The sequence below is a fragment of the Parus major genome, chromosome 2 (genome assembly GCF_001522545.3).
Source record: "Parus major isolate Abel chromosome 2, Parus_major1.1, whole genome shotgun sequence".
Classification (NCBI taxonomy): Eukaryota; Metazoa; Chordata; class Aves; order Passeriformes; family Paridae; genus Parus; species Parus major.
Genome location: NC_031769.1, coordinates 141810014 through 141827632, shown reverse-complemented (window position 1 = coordinate 141827632; position 17619 = coordinate 141810014). Strand labels below are relative to the sequence as shown.

Below are 17619 nucleotides of genomic sequence, written 5' to 3'. Positions count from 1 at the left end.
TTACATTTTTTCAAGTTTATTTTGCCAATAGAAATGTATAAAATCACACACAACAGTGGAAATAATTTTCTCAGCTAATGCAAAGTAGTGCCCACTGTCTCTTTTTTCTGCTGTTACAAATCTGTAAATGTAAACTATTTTGTGTCACACTACAGAGCTCTTTTAAAACCTAGTAACATTCAAAGCAAAACTAAACCAAATCAAACTAACCAAAACCCCATTTAGATTGTGTAAACCATTACCTGGTTTGTGTGAAGTGCTTGATCTTGTAGTTCAGATTATTAAGATTCAAATGAAATGTTTTTAAATTCTTCTCTGACTTTTTAAATCTTCTCTGTCAACCCAGTTCTGTAGTTACTTCTTTTCCTCTTGATCCTACCTTTTTCTTGAAATTAAACATAATAAATAGATAAAAGATCTCCATATGACACATAGAAAATATCTACAAGCAGTGCATTTTTTCTTTTGTAGGCCTAGAAATGAGTGGCAAAGCATATCTCTCAGATTTGTGTACTTCAGAATCCAGGAACTTGCTTCATTAATGCATGTTTCCAATTAGATTATTTTCTTTTAAACAATATTTCTTCTTCTTTCTGCATCAGAATTATTTCCTGAGACCCATGTACCATTGATTTTTCCTCCTGTGTCACCAGATACGTGTTGTGCATGTTTTCTAAGGCTCAACACCCTAAAGTTGAAGGAGTAAAGTTACTACTGAAGAGGACAGCAAATTCCTCATTCTTTCCCTAAATATCCACATTCTAGTGGAAGACTGTGTTGCTCCATGTGTATTTTAAAGGTACAGGGGATGTTTGTAGGGTGTTTAACTTGTTTGGTAGTGTTGGGTGACAGTGACAGTGGCATTGACTGCTCAACCTTGGAGAGTCATGAGTGAAAAAAAAGGGCTGGAGAATTCTTTGTTGTGCAGCTATTTCCTTCTGGGCTTGCCCAGCTTTATGTTGGCTCTTACAGTGCAGAACTGACTTGCTAGTCATGATTACTGCATTCATCCTGGAACTTAATTATTCCAGTAATTTTTTTTAGTCATGAAGAAAACACTGTTAGTTCTTAATGAGTCATAAGTTTTTGGTACTCTGTCATAAATTAATTTTTACTGTATTAGTTGGTTTAACAGGTTTGAAGTTAAAACTTTGGGGTTTTTTAGTCTTAACACATGAGCAAGGTAGGGAAGGGATAGATTAACAATATCCTTCTTCTGAGAGGCAGATTAATAAATTTAGTTTAGCAGGCTGCCTGTAGGACTGTTTTGAAATTCCAGGCTGGTTTTATTTCCTATTAGAAGCACTGACATTTTGTCTGTTGCTCTAAAGTCAAGTGGTTTAGAAAATTGTTTTGGAGTACAGAATCCTAGAATATCTCAAGTTGGAAGGGACCCTCACGGATCATTGAGTCCAACTCCTTGCTCCTGCCATGACTGCCTACAACTAAATCAAGTGACTAAGGGTATTGTCTAGATGTTCCTTTAACACTCACAGGGTTGATACCCTGGCAGTTTCCCTGGGGAGCCTGTCCACTGGCCAAACACCCTGTCAGTGAAGAGCCTTCTCCTGGTGTCCCATCTGAGCTTCTCCTGATGAATCTTCATTCCATTTCCTCATGTCCTGTCTCTGGTTCTCTGGTCACCAGAGGAGCTCAGCACCTCCCCTTCTGCTGCCCCCCTTGAGGAACCAGGATGAGTGTAATTGTGCTGATGAGAAACTTTCTTATGCAGCCACTGAGTGGGCCCTAAAAAGCTTTATTATCTAAGGTGTCATGGGAACAGCACCCCTTGAACTTCCAGCCTCAGTGATTTAATGGTTTTCTGCAGGAACTACTTGATGTAACTCCTCAGAGTTGTCATACTCTTGTTTCAATTTCCTCCTGACTAGTATAGGTGTGCCCCTCTCTTGATCCTTTCGTCTTGTGTATTGTCCACACAGTTTTAGTGCTGCCTCTGTTCTGTCCTTTTTACTTTGTGAACCAATTGAAAATGTGTAAATAGATTTTCAAATCACCTTCTTTCCAAACTCACATCTAAATAGAGAAGAAAAGATGTATTTAATTTTATTCTGGTTTAACTTGTCTTGCATACATTTTACTAGTAATCATTTTACACTGCTTCAGTAAGTAGCTCCTCAAACAAAATAAAATAATATCAATAATAAGAAGAATAAGAATAATGGGTTTTTTATAAAAACATGTATACAAAGCACTGGAGCCTACTTTCGGTTGCAGGTTTATTACTGTTTCCCCTCAAACATTTCCTTCAGACCAGTGTCTGCCTTTATTTTTATCCAGGCAGCTGTTTGTTGGCCTTTAATTACTGACAGTCCTTAAGTTCTCAATGGATTAATAGTTTCTCTAGCAGATAAAGTAAAGTTATTAGGGGGAAGTGGAGTGTGGATAATATATTTGTTTATGTGCATGTAAATATATATTTATGTGTAGATTATAGAAGGGTAACCTGATTTTTTAAACAAATACAATAATAGTTGCTTTCTGTTTTTTTTTATAATTGTGGATAGGGCCAAACATACTCTGGTGATGGGCTTTGGGCTCTTTTCTACCGTTTTTGAAGGTCAAGAGCATATCCTTACCCACAGAAAATGCCTGGATTATAAACAAAGCTAGATTAGAAAGTTTTCTCTGAAGAAACAGACATCTAGCTTCAATCTAGTTTTTAACAGCAGTCCTCAGACATTTTTCACCTTGGAAAGACTGAATTTGAAGGCATTGATACTATCTGATGCTTCTTCCATACAAAAAAATTATAAATCAATATTTGAAAAATATTATACTATTCTTATTCTAATTATGCACTTTTACCTGGAAACAACAGTGTTGCAATAGTGACTGTCAGAAAAGACAGTTAAATTTTTACTGTAAAATTAAAAAAAAAACAAAACTATTAGACATATTCTTGAGGGACAGTTTTTTATTGACTTGAAAATACTGAAGCAAAATAAGAGAAATGTGAGTGAAGTCTGGTCCATGCAAGATTAACAAAGATCTTCTATTTCCTGAAGGCAACTAGGATGCCAGATTTTTGTTTAGCTTTGTTTCTTCAAAACTGTGAATCTCCAGCAAAAAAAATGCCTTAAATGATGATAAGAAATTACTGTTATTCAGAAGAACAAGTTTAACAGATGATTGGACCACCTATTTATTGTGTTAGGTAGAATTGTATCGTAGACCACTTTAGGTTGGAAAAGACCTTTAATGTCATTGGGTCCAACCATTAATCAAATACTGCCAAGCCTCCAACTAAACCCTGTCCTCAAGTACCCCATCCACACATCTTTTAAAGCCCTCTAGAGATGGTGGCCCAACCACTTCTTTGGGGAGCTTGTTCCAGTGCTTAAAAACCCATTTTGTAAAGAATTTTATTCCTACTATCCAATCTTAATGTCTGCTGGGACAACTTGAGGTCAATTCCTCTTGTCCTAAAACAAGTACACAAAGCAATTCTGTAAGACTTGATTCATTTTTCAGTTATTTGAACTGCAGAGTATTACCAGAAGGTTTTTGACTGTTCATTTGGCACTGGTAGTATTGTGAAATAGAGTAAATACTTTTTTTTTTTTTTAAATGAAGAACAAAAAAGACTAATAGAGATAAGAAAAAGAGAAGAAGAGCAGATAGAACAAGTTTTATAAACCATTAACATTTAATTAACATTCCATATTTACTGACTTGAATTGTTTATTTTTGAGTGTGCAGCCTGCCAGGAAGGCCTGGTGATCAACTGGGCACTTCTTGATAAGCAGCAGCAATCACTCAGAGCATGTCCTTGTGCTTGTCAGGGAAGAGCTGCCCCTGTGGTGCCTCTTGCTCTCACTCACAGGCGCCCCAGTCCTGGACAGGGGATTCCTTCTACCTGAGCAAACACAACCAAAATAATGATTTCTCTGACAGTTGAGATACTTGTAATAAGGAAGTCTATATCAAACTAACAGCTGGCTCAATTGTGTTGTGTTTGTTTCAATTGCATCTAATATTTTTTTAATTGTTACTGCTTAGTTGGGTTTTATTCAAATTCTGCCTTTTAACAAACTAATCAAATTGTAACTCTAAAAGAAATTATCAACAAATTTCAAGATAAATGTTGTTTGTCTGAGTTTAATTATTATTTTGTTGTGTATTTAACCAAATATTGCTATAATATTAGAAAGAAGACACCATTGCCTCTTACTTTTTTAATAACATTGAATTTCATCATTAAAATTGCTGAAGAATGCCCTCTAGTGTAGGTTCTTCTCATGTAATGAGAAAGATTAATGTACCTTTATATATTCCAGCACATAAACTTTGGAGCAAATTTGTGCTCAGCACTTTCAAATTCTCTTTTATTTTTAAGGTTGATTTTTCAAAAATTTTAAAGCATTTTATGCACTAGTTCCTATATTATTCTCTGCACATAAAAATTTTAAAAAAAACATACATGCATGAAGTAAATAATATGGAAAGCCCATATATTCATTCAGGCTCTGAATCTGTGCTGTAAGATTACACACATAAATTTCCCTCAGAAATCCTTTTAAGCTAATATTTTCATTGTTATTTCAGTGAGAAATTATGAATTTCAATCTGATGTTCTCTTAGTATGTTTAGATGACCATATAACCATTTTTCATATTTCAGAAGATTGGTGATTGCAGACAATCTGAATATTGTAAACATGGAATGCATTGAGAATATTACCAATTTAAAATATTTCTGTGTTAAAAAACATAAAACATTTGCAGTAGATCTGAATTCATCTAAAATCACTTTACCTGTGAGGATTTTTTTTTTAACATGTTTTTTTTTCTAAATTAGCAACACTACATCTGCAATTTGCTTGGTCCTTAGTGGATCTGCTTTCCTCTCTTTACTTCCACATGGAGCACAGCAGCTGCTCAGAAGGGGTTTTGTTTAGTTTTAATTAAAATATTATGTATAAACAACAACTTGCAGAGTGATTGAGAGGGGAGAAAATAGTGCCTGAGATATCATTAAAGAGTCTTGATTTGTTGCACTTGACTGTTGTTCCTAAAATTTTATGTTGGCTATTGGTATCATTACTCTCCTGCCATCCCTTGGTTGCTATGGCAGTTGTCATTAATTTGGGCTTTTTAGTCTGACTCTGATTAGTGCACAGTGCATTTAAAAGGCAACTAGACATAAACACATTGTCCACTGTACTTGCTGAGAAAGATGCACGCTGAACAAAGGGATTATAATTTTCTCCAGGAAGACAACTTTAGGGAGATGTTGGGCACCTTTTAAAGCAGTTAAATTTACAGAAGCTAAATTGCCCCTTTTCTCCAATTTCTGTTTATTTGAGAAACCTGAGAACTTGGCTTTAAAATTGTTCACCAAATGTTCATTGTTCAATTCTAACCTATAGAATTGAGACTCTTTATCTTGTCTCATTCTTACATATGTATTCTAAATCTTTCCTTTCTGACTCTCACTTTTCCCCCTCCTCAGTCTCTCCCACAATACAGTCCTTCCCTGTAGTCCCACTAACATTTTGTTCCTGGCAAGATTTCTACATTTTATAGATTAACATGTATTTGCAAATGCAGATCTTCATTAAGGTCTTTATCTTGTGCTAGATGGATATCAGTATTGACTAACAGCAAAGAAGAAGCATTAAATATGGCATTCCGTGGAGAGCAGAGCACAGGTGAAAACAGTTTAGAGGATCTGACAAAAGCCATTATTGATGACATACAGAGATTACCCGGCAATGAAGTCTGTTGTGATTGTGGCTCACCAGGTATCTCCATTTGTTCATGTCATCAGCTTCTTGTTGGGAGCAAAGTAATTTCTTTAAAGAAGTGTTTGTAGAGTGCAAACTAATTTTCTAAGTGATGTTTCTCCATCTTCAACCTGTTTTTAAAAGAACAAATATGACTTTCCTACGTTAGTTCTGTTTAATTCACTAAAATATTTTTGTGTGTTGTCTGTGCTTACTTCCAGCAGTTCAAGCCCCTCTGGAGTTTGAACTGTTCTTGTTGCACTGTGTCTAGATGCTTGTTGCACTTGAATGGAAGTTGCTTGGCATCACTGATCCTGTGCATGCTACTAAGTAGAAGTGAGTAATACTTAGACAATGATTGTGGAAAAATTGACCTGGCCAGGATCTTGCTCTGAGGCTTTATCTTGGTATGAGACTACTGGAATTGAAGCATGAGAAGTTTTCAGAGGTGGAATAAGTAGTCTTGTGCAAAGAGTGAGACCCAGAGTTGAAATCCTATCAGATAATATCTTCAGAAGTACAGAGTTACAGGTCAGTTATGTGTCACTTAGAACTTGAGAAGGGGCAGCTGGTCACAGTACAACTGAGCTGGTGTGGGAGCTGGCAGCTGTTGCAGCTTTCTCATCAAAGGGACACTTCAAGAAGGTGATGCTCATTTGGAACTGAGTAGATCATGTGTATCTTGCAGATGCTGATGCAGAACTGATCCAAATTTGACATAGCTAGAAAAAATTACTAACTGGGATATAATTATGTCAAATCCTGGAACTGGTTCATTCAGTTATTTCATTGTGTAAAGCTATAGAAACTTCAGATTACAGTTCTCATTCATCTTTTAATTTGTAGTAAAGTTTTAAGCTTCACCTCTGTACTCCAGCTTGCTGCTTTAAAACTCTTGGCTTAATGCTTCAGCAATTACTATTTAAGGTCAAGGAAGGGATTAATTTGTGCACAAAGTATGTCTGGAGCTTTTTCTTTTCCTTAAAAACTGGTCATGCTTCTTATGTAGCATTCGTAGTATAAAATCTATTCTAATATTACGTGCAGATCTCCTCCATGACAGCATTTTTTAAATTGGGATTTTTTTTTCCTGGACTAGCCAGCATTCCTCAAATGTTCTACAACATGCTGCTGTTTTACATACTGGAAAGCAGTATGATTAATCTTTTATGAAAGACTAAAAATTTAAGTAAATTTTTAAACAGAGGTTGTCAAATTTAGGAGATCTGTTACTTTTAAAAACAGGAAATAATTTGTACAGAAAACAAATACTAAAAGTCTTCAAATACATTCATTCAGAATGAATGAAGAAGCCTAAATTCAGTGCTTTTGGGACTGTTTCTAAATCTGAAAAACTGCATTCCATTGGTAGCAATTTGTATTAAATTTGCACTAGAGTTTGGAGAAAAGTATGCAGTGTTCCTAGTTTATTTTCATTCTTTGAAATATGAAATAAGGAATCATTTCAGAATACATCTCTTACCACCAATGCAAACCTTTTCTTGGACTCTGATTAAAGACTTTGTTTTTCAATTGTGCAGATCCGACATGGCTGTCGACTAATTTGGGCATTTTAACCTGCATTGAGTGTTCTGGAATACACAGAGAAATGGGTGTCCATATTTCTCGAATCCAGTCTTTGGAATTAGACAAATTAGGAACGTCTGAACTCTTGGTAAGTTTCTTTAATTTATATTGGGATTTTTTAGTCAAATGTTGAGATATATGTAGGAAGCACTAAAATGTTCAATTTACTGTTAATCTTTTTCAAGGAATTTTTTTTTGCAGAATTTCTCCTTTGTATTTCTGTAGGTATTTTACAGGTGCACAGTTATATATTATTATATATTATTGCTGCTCTTGTCACTTCTCATTTCATGTCCTGAGGTGATGCAGAATGAGTATTGACATCCATTGTAATGAATGCCATCAGAATTTTACCTCTCAAAAGTTGATCTTGGCCCAAAATCAGGACACTCTAAAAGCTCATACAATTTAAAACCTGAAGCTAATTTGACTTGAAGGGAAAATGCCTGTTGCTGATTCTGAGAGAAAAATATTGGAGGAGTCTTAATTTGATGGATGAAATCATGTAATATTGAAGTTATGAAAGGAATCTAATGTGAGACTACAAAAAAAAAAAAAAGGAATATATAAACAAGTCAAAAAGAAACAGTTGCAGTAACTTTTTAACTTTTATCTCCCTTTTATTGTTTGGCCTTATAGATGACACATTACAGAAATTTTATATAGGAAAATTGAGAGAAGATGTAAGGCAGATCTGGATTTGGGTATAGGTTCAACATTACCACTTTCTCTCCTCATGAAATACTGAGGGTTTTTTTGCAAAATTACTACTAATCTTAATCAAATTTTCTAAGCATGATCTTCAGTAGCCCTGAGCATCTTTCTCTAAGCAGTTTCCTGATCAGTGTACCAGCACCATTTCAATGTTCATGCTGCTGGTTCCTCATTCTGCTTTTGTGTTGGAGGCAGATTGTCTTGAAATGCAAATAATTCTGTGACTCTGAAGTCTACTGTACAAGTTCTGGCATAATAGAATCGTTTTCTTTGTTTTTAATTGCTCTGTATCTGCATGTAATCATTGGGCTTTAATTTTTCAGTCCTATGTTTTCCATCTTTTATTAATTGTGTGGAAAAATGCACGTTAGCAGTCCTATTGTTAGGTTGCTGTTAGACCCCAAAAGTCCTCATCTTCATTTATTCTTTTCTTATCACAGCTGGCCAAGAATGTAGGAAATACTAGTTTTAATGATATTATGGAAGGGAATTTACCTAGTCCTTCACCTAAACCCAGTCCATCAAGTGATATGTAAGTACTGAATCTTTCAACTTTCTGAGGTTACTGTGGAATATATCTGTGCTGTAAAGTGTCTTAAAAAAAGCCAGGGGAAGGCATGGATGGCAGAAGACTGCAGGTTTTTATTCCCACTGTGGAGCTTCTTAGAAGTTTAATCTCCAGTCATGTAGTCCCATTTTAGCTACCTCAGCTTCCCTGTGTAGAAAACTCTTTAGTTTGGATTTCAAGGTGCATTATTCCACTCTTGAATGGTTTTGAGTTTTCTGGTAATCCCTCAGATGATAAACACAGTGGTCTAAATGGCTCTGCTTTTTTTTTGGTCTTAGTCCCCACAGAGTAATTTTTGTATAAAAGAAGACAGGATAAAATTGGCAATGTTCCATATTTGGGGCTTGTTTGCAAGAAAGACATGCAGTGTAACAATAAATAACACCCTTTTTATCAGATAGTTTTCAGATTCCAAGTTAGACAAGGTGATTTTAAATTATAATCGTTGACCTATTTTTCTAAAAATTTCTAAAGCAAGCTCTATTTTCACACCCCATAGGACTGCACGTAAAGAATTTATCACTGCTAAATATGTAGATCATAAGTTCTCTAGGAAGACTTGTGCATCTGCGGCAGCTAAACTGAGTGAATTACTTGAGGCTGTCAAATCCAGGGATTTACTTGCACTAATTCAAGTCTATGCAGAGGGGGTAGAGCTAATGGAGCCACTGCTGGAGCCTGGACAGGTAAGCTTATCAGGTAAACAATTACTATTTTAAATCATGTGTATTTGTAAAATGCCCAGGATCTGTGGCTCTACTTTGATAAAACAAAATAAATAACAGATGAAAATGTTGGGGCTTTCCTTTCATTCCTTCATGTTGCATCCTTGTAGGGAGGGAAAGGAACACTGTCTTTCATCATCAATTGATCTAAAGGAGTGTGAAATGAAATAGTGATATCATACAGTGTTTTGGTGCCACTGTAGTGTGTTGAAAAGCACCTGTTCTGCAATGTGTCTCTTAGAAAAGTCCCAAAGAACTGACTTGATAGCCCAGGGTCACCTGGTACCACATATCACAGTATCATACCTGTGTTTAAAATAATGGATGAAGAAACATGTTATTGACTGTCTGCAAGTCTCTGTTTACTGTAGACAAGGAAAGAATAAATCTGATGACTTCACAGCTTCTGATGAGACATTTACATAAGTACAATTTCTTTCAACCTGAAAAATTCTTTTGTGTGTGTGTGTGTATCAAGTTCTGAGTACTTGATCTTCCTTCTGAAATCAGTAACAGTTTTTCTGAAAAATCAGTCTGGGTTGACCTCAATTATTCATGGACAAATGTTAATCATGAGTATATAACTTGCTTTTATAGATAATAGATAATTAATGCCATGTAACTATTTGCTCAGCAGTCTTTTCTCCCAACCTGGAGACATGTCAGAGAATGTTTTCAACAAGTTGTGTGAAAATAGCTAAGTTGGTGCAGACAATGCCTGTCTGTGTTCAGTGAAAGGGGTAAGTTCAGTATAGTCTCAGCACTTGAGCTATCACAGAGTGCTTATCATGAAAACACATTACAAATTCCCTGACTGCAAGGTCAGTTTTCTGCATTTGTCATCCACAAGCAGTTACCACAGAATTAGCTCCTTAGTCTTCCTAGCCATTACAGTCAGTGATGACTAGAAAGCTGTGAGCACCAATTGAAATGTAATTTGCAGCATTCTCTTCTGCAAATTCTCTGATGTTTAATAAAATAATACTTTTTAATTAAGACTTTAATTCTAAGTATATATCCTGTAATATGCTTTTTTAATTTTTCTTTATGATCAGTAGGAGTTAATGAAATCTAAATTTAGATTAACTTCTTGTGCAACTTTTAAAAGGAATTAAACAGCATTTCTGGTTCTGTTTCAGTGCATTAATGCATATAATATGTATAGAAAATAAAGTATGATTGAATTCAAGTTTGACAAGGAGAAACCCTATATATGGGGGAGACCCCCATGTGCCAACTTTATGCTCTGCCTAAAGAGACCTGAGGGTCCAGATGGACACCAAGGTGAGCAAGGGCCAGCAGGGTGCCCTTGTGACAGGTGACAGTGGCATTCCAGGCAGTGTGGACTCATTGCCAGCACATGAAGGGCAGTGATCCTTCACTCAGCACAGCTGCAGGGCTGTGCCCAGGTCTGGGCTTCCCATCACAAGAGTGACTTGGACATGCTGGAGAGAATGCAGTGAAGGGCCACAAACATGTCTGAGAGTCTGGAGCACCTGGAAAGGCTCCGAGATCTGGGACTGTTCAGCTGGGAGGAGGCTCAGGGGCGTCTCATTGTTGTATGGAAATAGCTGCAGGGAGGGTGGAATGAAGATGGAGCCCAGTGGTGTCCAGTGATGGGACCAAAGGCAATGGCACAGACTGGAGCACAGGGACTGCCCTCTGAACATCAGGAAACCTTTTTGTATTGTGAGAATGACCAAACACTGGCACAAGTTGCCCAGGGATATGGTGTCTTCCTCCTTGGAGATATTCCAAAGCCATTTGGACATGGTCCTGGGCAACTGGTCCTTGGTGGCCCTGCTTGGGCAGGGAGAGGTTGGTCTACAGTAACTTGACAGGTCCTTTCCAACTTCAACTGTTCTGAAAATCTGTAAGAGTTTTAATGTATGTAGGACTCTGATTTTTGTGATGCTGTTTCTGTAGGAGATAATGTTGTGATTTTGCTTGGTGCTCACCGGGCTGTTGTAAAACAAGTACTGCAAATTTCCTCAGTATTCCTTGACAGGATCCCTTTCAGTTACTGGTAGCTAAAATGGTTAAAGGCTCCTCAGGGTTGTTCTATCCAGCTGGGAAAAGTGAAAATTTGGTTTAGGAAAGCTGAGATGTTGGGAAGTGTAATGCTGTTTCCTTTGAAGCACATAGGGTCTTTTTGAGACAAAAAAAGATAATAATCATTTTCATCATAATATTTTTATTTCTAAAGACTTGTAAAGAGTGAATGAGATGTATCTCATAGGTCTGATATACAAGCTTTGTAAATTAGACAGAAATCTAACTTCTATTTATGTGTGTTTAGGAGCCAGGTGAAACAGCACTTCATTTAGCAGTCCGGACTGCTGACCAAACCTCTCTCCATCTGGTTGACTTCCTTGTACAAAACTGGTATGGATTGCTGACTTATCATTAAATATCACATGACAATTGTGGGTGCTCAGAGTAATCCTGGCAGTGCCTTTGACAGTGTTTGCTCAGAATTTATAATCTTTCTCCTTAGATATGTTTCAAAAGAGAATAGTTTAGTACCTTTGAGTTGACCTTTGTGCTCCTGGTCAGTAGAGAGAGGGAAAGATGAGTAGATTTAAAAGCATTGGAAGCAGTTACATAAAAATAGGATGAAAGGAAAAACTCTGTAGTGCATGAGAGAGCATTGATTTAGAGCACATGATGATAATGAAGCCATGCAAACAAATAGTTCAGGTCCAGGAGTGATGGCAGGTAAATGTACCAAATACAGGACATGTGCAAAGGAATTGTAAAGAGTAGAAATCTATGAACAGAAAATTCAAACAAAACACTCAGAAAATTATGAACAGATGCTAAATTGACTTTGAAACAGATGTTCCAATAGTTAATAAACTGTATTAAAGCTATTGAGAGCAAAACTTGTTAATTAGTAATTTTCAACATCTAGTTTATTGTTTGAGATTTTCTTTAAGGGATGTATTCCTTGAAGTAAAAAACCTTAGTGAAAAGTGTGAGTGCTGATTATAGGAGAGTGTTACTAAAGTAACAAATGAAAAATAACATTCCAATATTTTCAAGCTCTATGAGTTCATAATTTGAAAAATGTTTTAGAAACACAAATTGCTATTTTGAGCATTATTAAATGTTGTTTTTTTTTTCTTTTGGATGATTATTTCAAATTATTTTGTTTAGTTATGAAGCTTCTTAGTTTCTTCAGACAGCTATAACCTTGTGTTTCTGTCTGCTGCATGTTTTTTTGTGGCAGTCTCAAGTTTAGGACCACCTTTACAGCCCTGTGGGCTCTTACTGTCCAACACTAGAAAATACTGTCCAATTCTGTCCAATATTTTCATACTGGGAAAAGCTGTCATCTCCTGAGCTTTGCTTTTCTAGTTTATGGAAATATTTTATTGTTCCCAAAATGTCACTAACAGTTTTTTGAGAAAACCTGGGTTTAGAAGTTGAAAACTGAAGGAAGTGCAGCTTTTAAAAAGCCCTGTGTGAGACCCTTTGCACATTTGTTTTTTCCCTAATTTGATGTGTTGTCCTTATATTCCTTCTTACAACTCCTTTGTTCATTCTCACAGCTGGCCTCTTGATAGTTCCTTAGCTGCATGGAATTTATTAACCTATCTTAACTGTATCAGAATTATTTTTCAGATATTTCTATTGTGCTAACTTAACATGTTTGAAAAAAGAATTACAGTGGAGTGGCAAGTGGAAAACAACTGGCATGGACTTAGAGAGGTCTAGGTTTGAGTCTCTGAATTTCACTTCTTTATTTTTTTGAATGATCTTCTGTAGACTTTCAGTCCTTTTCAGTCACAGCTCATATATTTCCAGTGTTCTTGGAAAAATTCTTAATAGTCTTTGAAAGTAATGTTTAATTTAAATATTTTTTGTCCTACTTCCTATTTGTCCAGTAAAGTTTTTTATGCAATTACTATTTATAGGGATGCTAAATCTGAAATGAACAAATTAATAGCACAGCTACTGTACTTTTCTTGATTGTTTTTTTTGTTTTTTTTTTAGTGGAAACCTGGACAAACAAACAGCATTGGGTAATACAGTTCTACACTACTGCAGTATATATAATAAGCCTGAGTGTTTGAAATTGCTTTTGAGGGGGAAGCCAACTATTGATGTAGGTAAGTTAATTATTTAAAACCAGGAAATACGGATCTCCTAAAATTTCTTCCCAATATTTTAGCCACTTTTGTTTATTTCTCTCTGGTAAGTAAACTTGTAAAATAAAACTGTGGTAGAAAGATGATGACCTTATCTACATCAAGCCTAAAGGAAACATTCATTCAAGAAATGGAATTCTTAGAAGATAATAGTTACAATAATTCCTAATATGAAATACTAATGGCAAACCCTAATCAGAGTTCAGAGAGTTCTGTTTTTGACCCATTTTAAATTGGAATTTAGGTTTATTGTTTATTCTAGAATTTATATGTTATAATGCTTTAAATATTTAATTCCACTCTTAGATATGTGGGCTTTATGTACACAGCACTTAATTCTTCTGTTGATGTCAATGGCAGCTGGTGCTGTGGTTTCATGCAGCATGTCCCAGCCAACACTGCCACTGGTTAGGGGAGACCATGTACAGAACAAGAAATTATCCTAGCTGTGAGCAAACAGGTTCTATTTCTAGTTAAACTTTTGGGATGCCATTATGAGAAATGAACTGATACAGGTACTGTAAGTGTATGTGTAGGTGCAAAACGAAGCTAAAGGGAGCTGAGAAAGCTGATCCCATTTTTCATGAGTTAAGAAGGAATCCAGCTTGTTAGGCCCAGGAGTTAAATGTGATCAGTGTGTCTATAAAACATTTACATTCAGTCAGTTAATGGTATAGGAGAGAAGTTTTCATAACAGCTGATGCAAACTGGATTTTATTTCTCCCATATTCTACGTCACCATTACTTTTCTGGGTGTTGGCTTCATGTAAGAAGTACTATCTGTTCATTTTGATATTGAGCCATCTCTGATAGATCTTTCCATAAGTAAATCTTTCTTCTAGGGATCTGAATTCTTTCAAAGTCATAGGCCTTTCTAGAGGACTGCTCTGTATTTTCAAGGATTCCTAACTGGCATTCTCTATGTAATATTTCACAGAGATATTATAGATCTCAGTTTGATAATTTTCAGTTCCTGATCACAGAAATGCTTTACAATCTGAATGTGCTGTAGAGCATTCTCTGTTCCAGCCCCATGGCATTTACTGATGTACTGTGAGTACATTTTACCTCGGGTTTATCCACATCAGATGTGGGAGTTGTTTTTGTTTACTGAGATTTGCTACTGAACATCTAGGAAGGATTCCATTAGCTGCTGTGCCTGAGGAACTCCCAGCAGCCTCAGATTATCACCTTCTTTCTGATTTTAAATTGTAAACCATTTTATAGCTTGGAAAAAGACAAAGCTAGAAAGTTTTAAATTTATTTAAATTTATTCTTGTTCAAATGTCACCAAATTAAGGCTTCAAGCCTCTGCATATTAATCAAAGTAAAATCTGCTTGGATTGACATTTACCCTTTTTTTTAAAAAAAAAGTCTTAGAATTAGTTTTCTTTTTTGAGCTATTTTACCCTGCCTGCTTGCTTCTCCTGCTTATTCAGGTACATTTTATTGGCAAAAGCACTGAGTCGAGATTGAGATGACTAAATTTCTTTATAGGAGGGATTTGGGAACTGTCCCAGCAGATGCATCTGTTCAAAAAGAACCTGATGATACATGAAATGCATGAACACTTACTAAAGAGCTGTAGCTGCTGTAGAGTGAACAGGTGTTTTTGGTCACTTTTAGAAGTTATTGTGCTACAAGTAGTGAAATGTAATAAACTGTTTCTTAAGACATCTCAAAGAATTGCTCTTTTTTGTACTGTTAATTTTGTAGTAAACCAAGCTGGAGAGACAGCTCTGGACACAGCGAAACGAGTGAAAGCTGTCCAGTGTGAGGAACTGGTAAGGACTGGTCCTGGGGGCATGGGGGAGTGTTTGCTTCTTTAAAAAAGATACACTTAATGTATCATTACCACTGTATCTGACACCTGGTATTGCTGCCAGCTGGCTGGGGGTTGATCTGAAGGCCCTACCACAGGTAACTCTTTTCTTACCTAAAACACAACAATTATTTTCTTTGTAACACTTTATGAAAAAGGTTTTCTTCTAGTGGCAGTACTAGTTATTTTAACCAGTGTATTTATAGACTTTAAGTACCAGAGGGTCAGATATGTCAATAAATACATCATTTGAGGAGATCTGGGCTTTATCACCTCAAAAGTTCTTCTTAGAGGCTTTAATATCAGGAATACTAAACAACCCCTGTAAAATTAAAACGGTCAAGACCTTTTAGGTCTGGATGTTTTTTTTGGTGTTTTTCTGCTTTGGCTTTTTTTGGATTATTTAACAGGACAGATAGTTCAGGGATTGTGGAAGTCCTTCTATAAATAGAATTAAAACAACTTAAAATTACTCTCCTGAAAGGAAGAAGAAAATGTAATGTCTGGAAGTTGGCGTATCAAAATATGTAGAACACCAGCTTCTATGAACTCTGTCCCTCTACTGAACATGTTCAAAGAAAAACCTCCTGGAATTGTGAGAATATGTGAGGGATCTTAACAGACACCACTCAAAAAAGATTATTGCTGTTCAAGAAATAAAGGTGTTAAGAATTTTCCCAAGTACTCCTCTGAAGCATTTAGCCAGGCATAAGGATTTTACATCAGACCAACAAACTTGTTTGTTCTTGGCCCTCTGAGGTTCCACCAGCATGCATTTTATAGGCAAGAGAATTTAATTACTATTAAGGTATGAAAAAGTCTAAGTACTGTGGCATTTTCATATTCAAGACAAAACCAGGAGAATTTACAAAACACTTGCCACTTAATTCTATTTCTTCTTCCTCATTTTGATGATCTGAGCATATCTGCTTTTGCTCTGCAGCCAGTAATTTTAATACCTTTCCTGTGACAATTGAAAGTTCTTGTCATGAATTAATTATTGAATAATCAAAAGACCTTGTCCTTCACAAATCAAAGAAATTTTCCGTGTTTCTGGGGATGCAAGTCAGCATTTTGCAGTGGTTGATCAGGTGGGACTGACTTGTTGGTTACTCCCATGTGTACTGTGTGAGTAGGTGCTGTTTCCAGTGGTTTGAGTGTCCTGGCAGCTGGATCAAGCAGATCACCTGTGCAGCACACAATTGGGATTGACTGCTTTTTTTCTTCATAGTATCCCTTTAAAAAGTGACATCTGCCATTAATGTGGACCAGCTGGCTGTGTTACAAAGCAAACAGTCAAGTGGATGTTATCAGTGAGCTTATCTAGCAGTTAATTGTTTAGTTATAGTGATCCAAATTCCATTAATACCTCAATGATTATTTCACTTAACTCTCACAGAGAATTTATGCCTTTTCTCTTTTTTTTTTCTTTTTTTTTAAAAAATTTTTGAAGAGGAAAATGATTTCTGCCTCTTCTTTTCCACAAGCAGCAATGAGTTAAGAGTGAAAAGGAAACATGAATAAGAACATTGTTTGCTGTGGGCAATAAAAAAGTACAAGATAAATAACTAGGTGTTTGTATTATGATAGATGTACTAAACTCATTTCTGCTGCATAACTGGAGTCTTAACTGTGTAATTAAATTCAGTTTCAGCTCAAGTGGGTTCATGAATACTTACATAACAGATTTGAAATACTTCCTTTATTCCCACTTTTATTTCAGGAAGACAGTTAAAGGCACTCTCGAATCAACTACTATCAAGTATACTACATTTCAAAGGATATGAAGGAATAAATAAGGAGGGAAGATCTAGGCATTGAAAAGGAGAATTTATTTCCTCAAAATAACCATGAACTTCTCTATTAGTTTTTTTTTTGGTGATCATTGAGGTTGTTGTTTTTTAAAGAATGTGAAATACATTACTTGGGCTGGCAAAGTCGAGGAATTTTGTGCTTAAGATATATTGGCCTCATCCAGTGAGAGAAAGTGGCAAAATATCTAAATAAAATGTAAACACCTTTTCATTTGATCCAAGTACAAGGATTGTGATTTTGCTGGGACAGCAGTTGTATGTACCAAAATGTATAAATAGGTTTTGCCTTTCCTTTTTGGAAAGGAGGGCTCTGGATAAATTCTGCTTTTGTGCATATACCTTCTCTTAATGTCATCTTTTCAAATGCTTGTCAAACACGGTGACTCCTGCCCATTTGGAGAAAATTGTCGTTCCGATTGGGAACGGCCGGAAAAGAACGACACAGACTCTCAAGGGAGTCAGAACAAGAGGATCCTTCAGTTTATTGCT

General features: G+C 36.0%; 1 protein-coding gene across 5 annotated transcripts in view; it reads left to right on the top strand.

The window, feature by feature from the left end:
* The window catches only part of ASAP1 (ArfGAP with SH3 domain, ankyrin repeat and PH domain 1), a 143580-nt gene that overhangs the window by 96909 nt on the left and 29052 nt on the right, over positions 1 to 17619 (top strand). For all 5 annotated transcript variants that reach the window (XM_015617106.3, XM_015617107.3, XM_015617104.3 and 2 more), the window contains 7 exons: positions 5601 to 5764; positions 7288 to 7421; positions 8488 to 8579; positions 9115 to 9301; positions 11640 to 11725; positions 13340 to 13455; positions 15211 to 15278. In XM_015617106.3, the coding sequence (XP_015472592.1) occupies positions 5601 to 5764; positions 7288 to 7421; positions 8488 to 8579; positions 9115 to 9301; positions 11640 to 11725; positions 13340 to 13455; positions 15211 to 15278 (847 nt within the window). The remainder of the gene's footprint in view (positions 1 to 5600; positions 5765 to 7287; positions 7422 to 8487; positions 8580 to 9114; positions 9302 to 11639; positions 11726 to 13339; positions 13456 to 15210; positions 15279 to 17619) is intronic.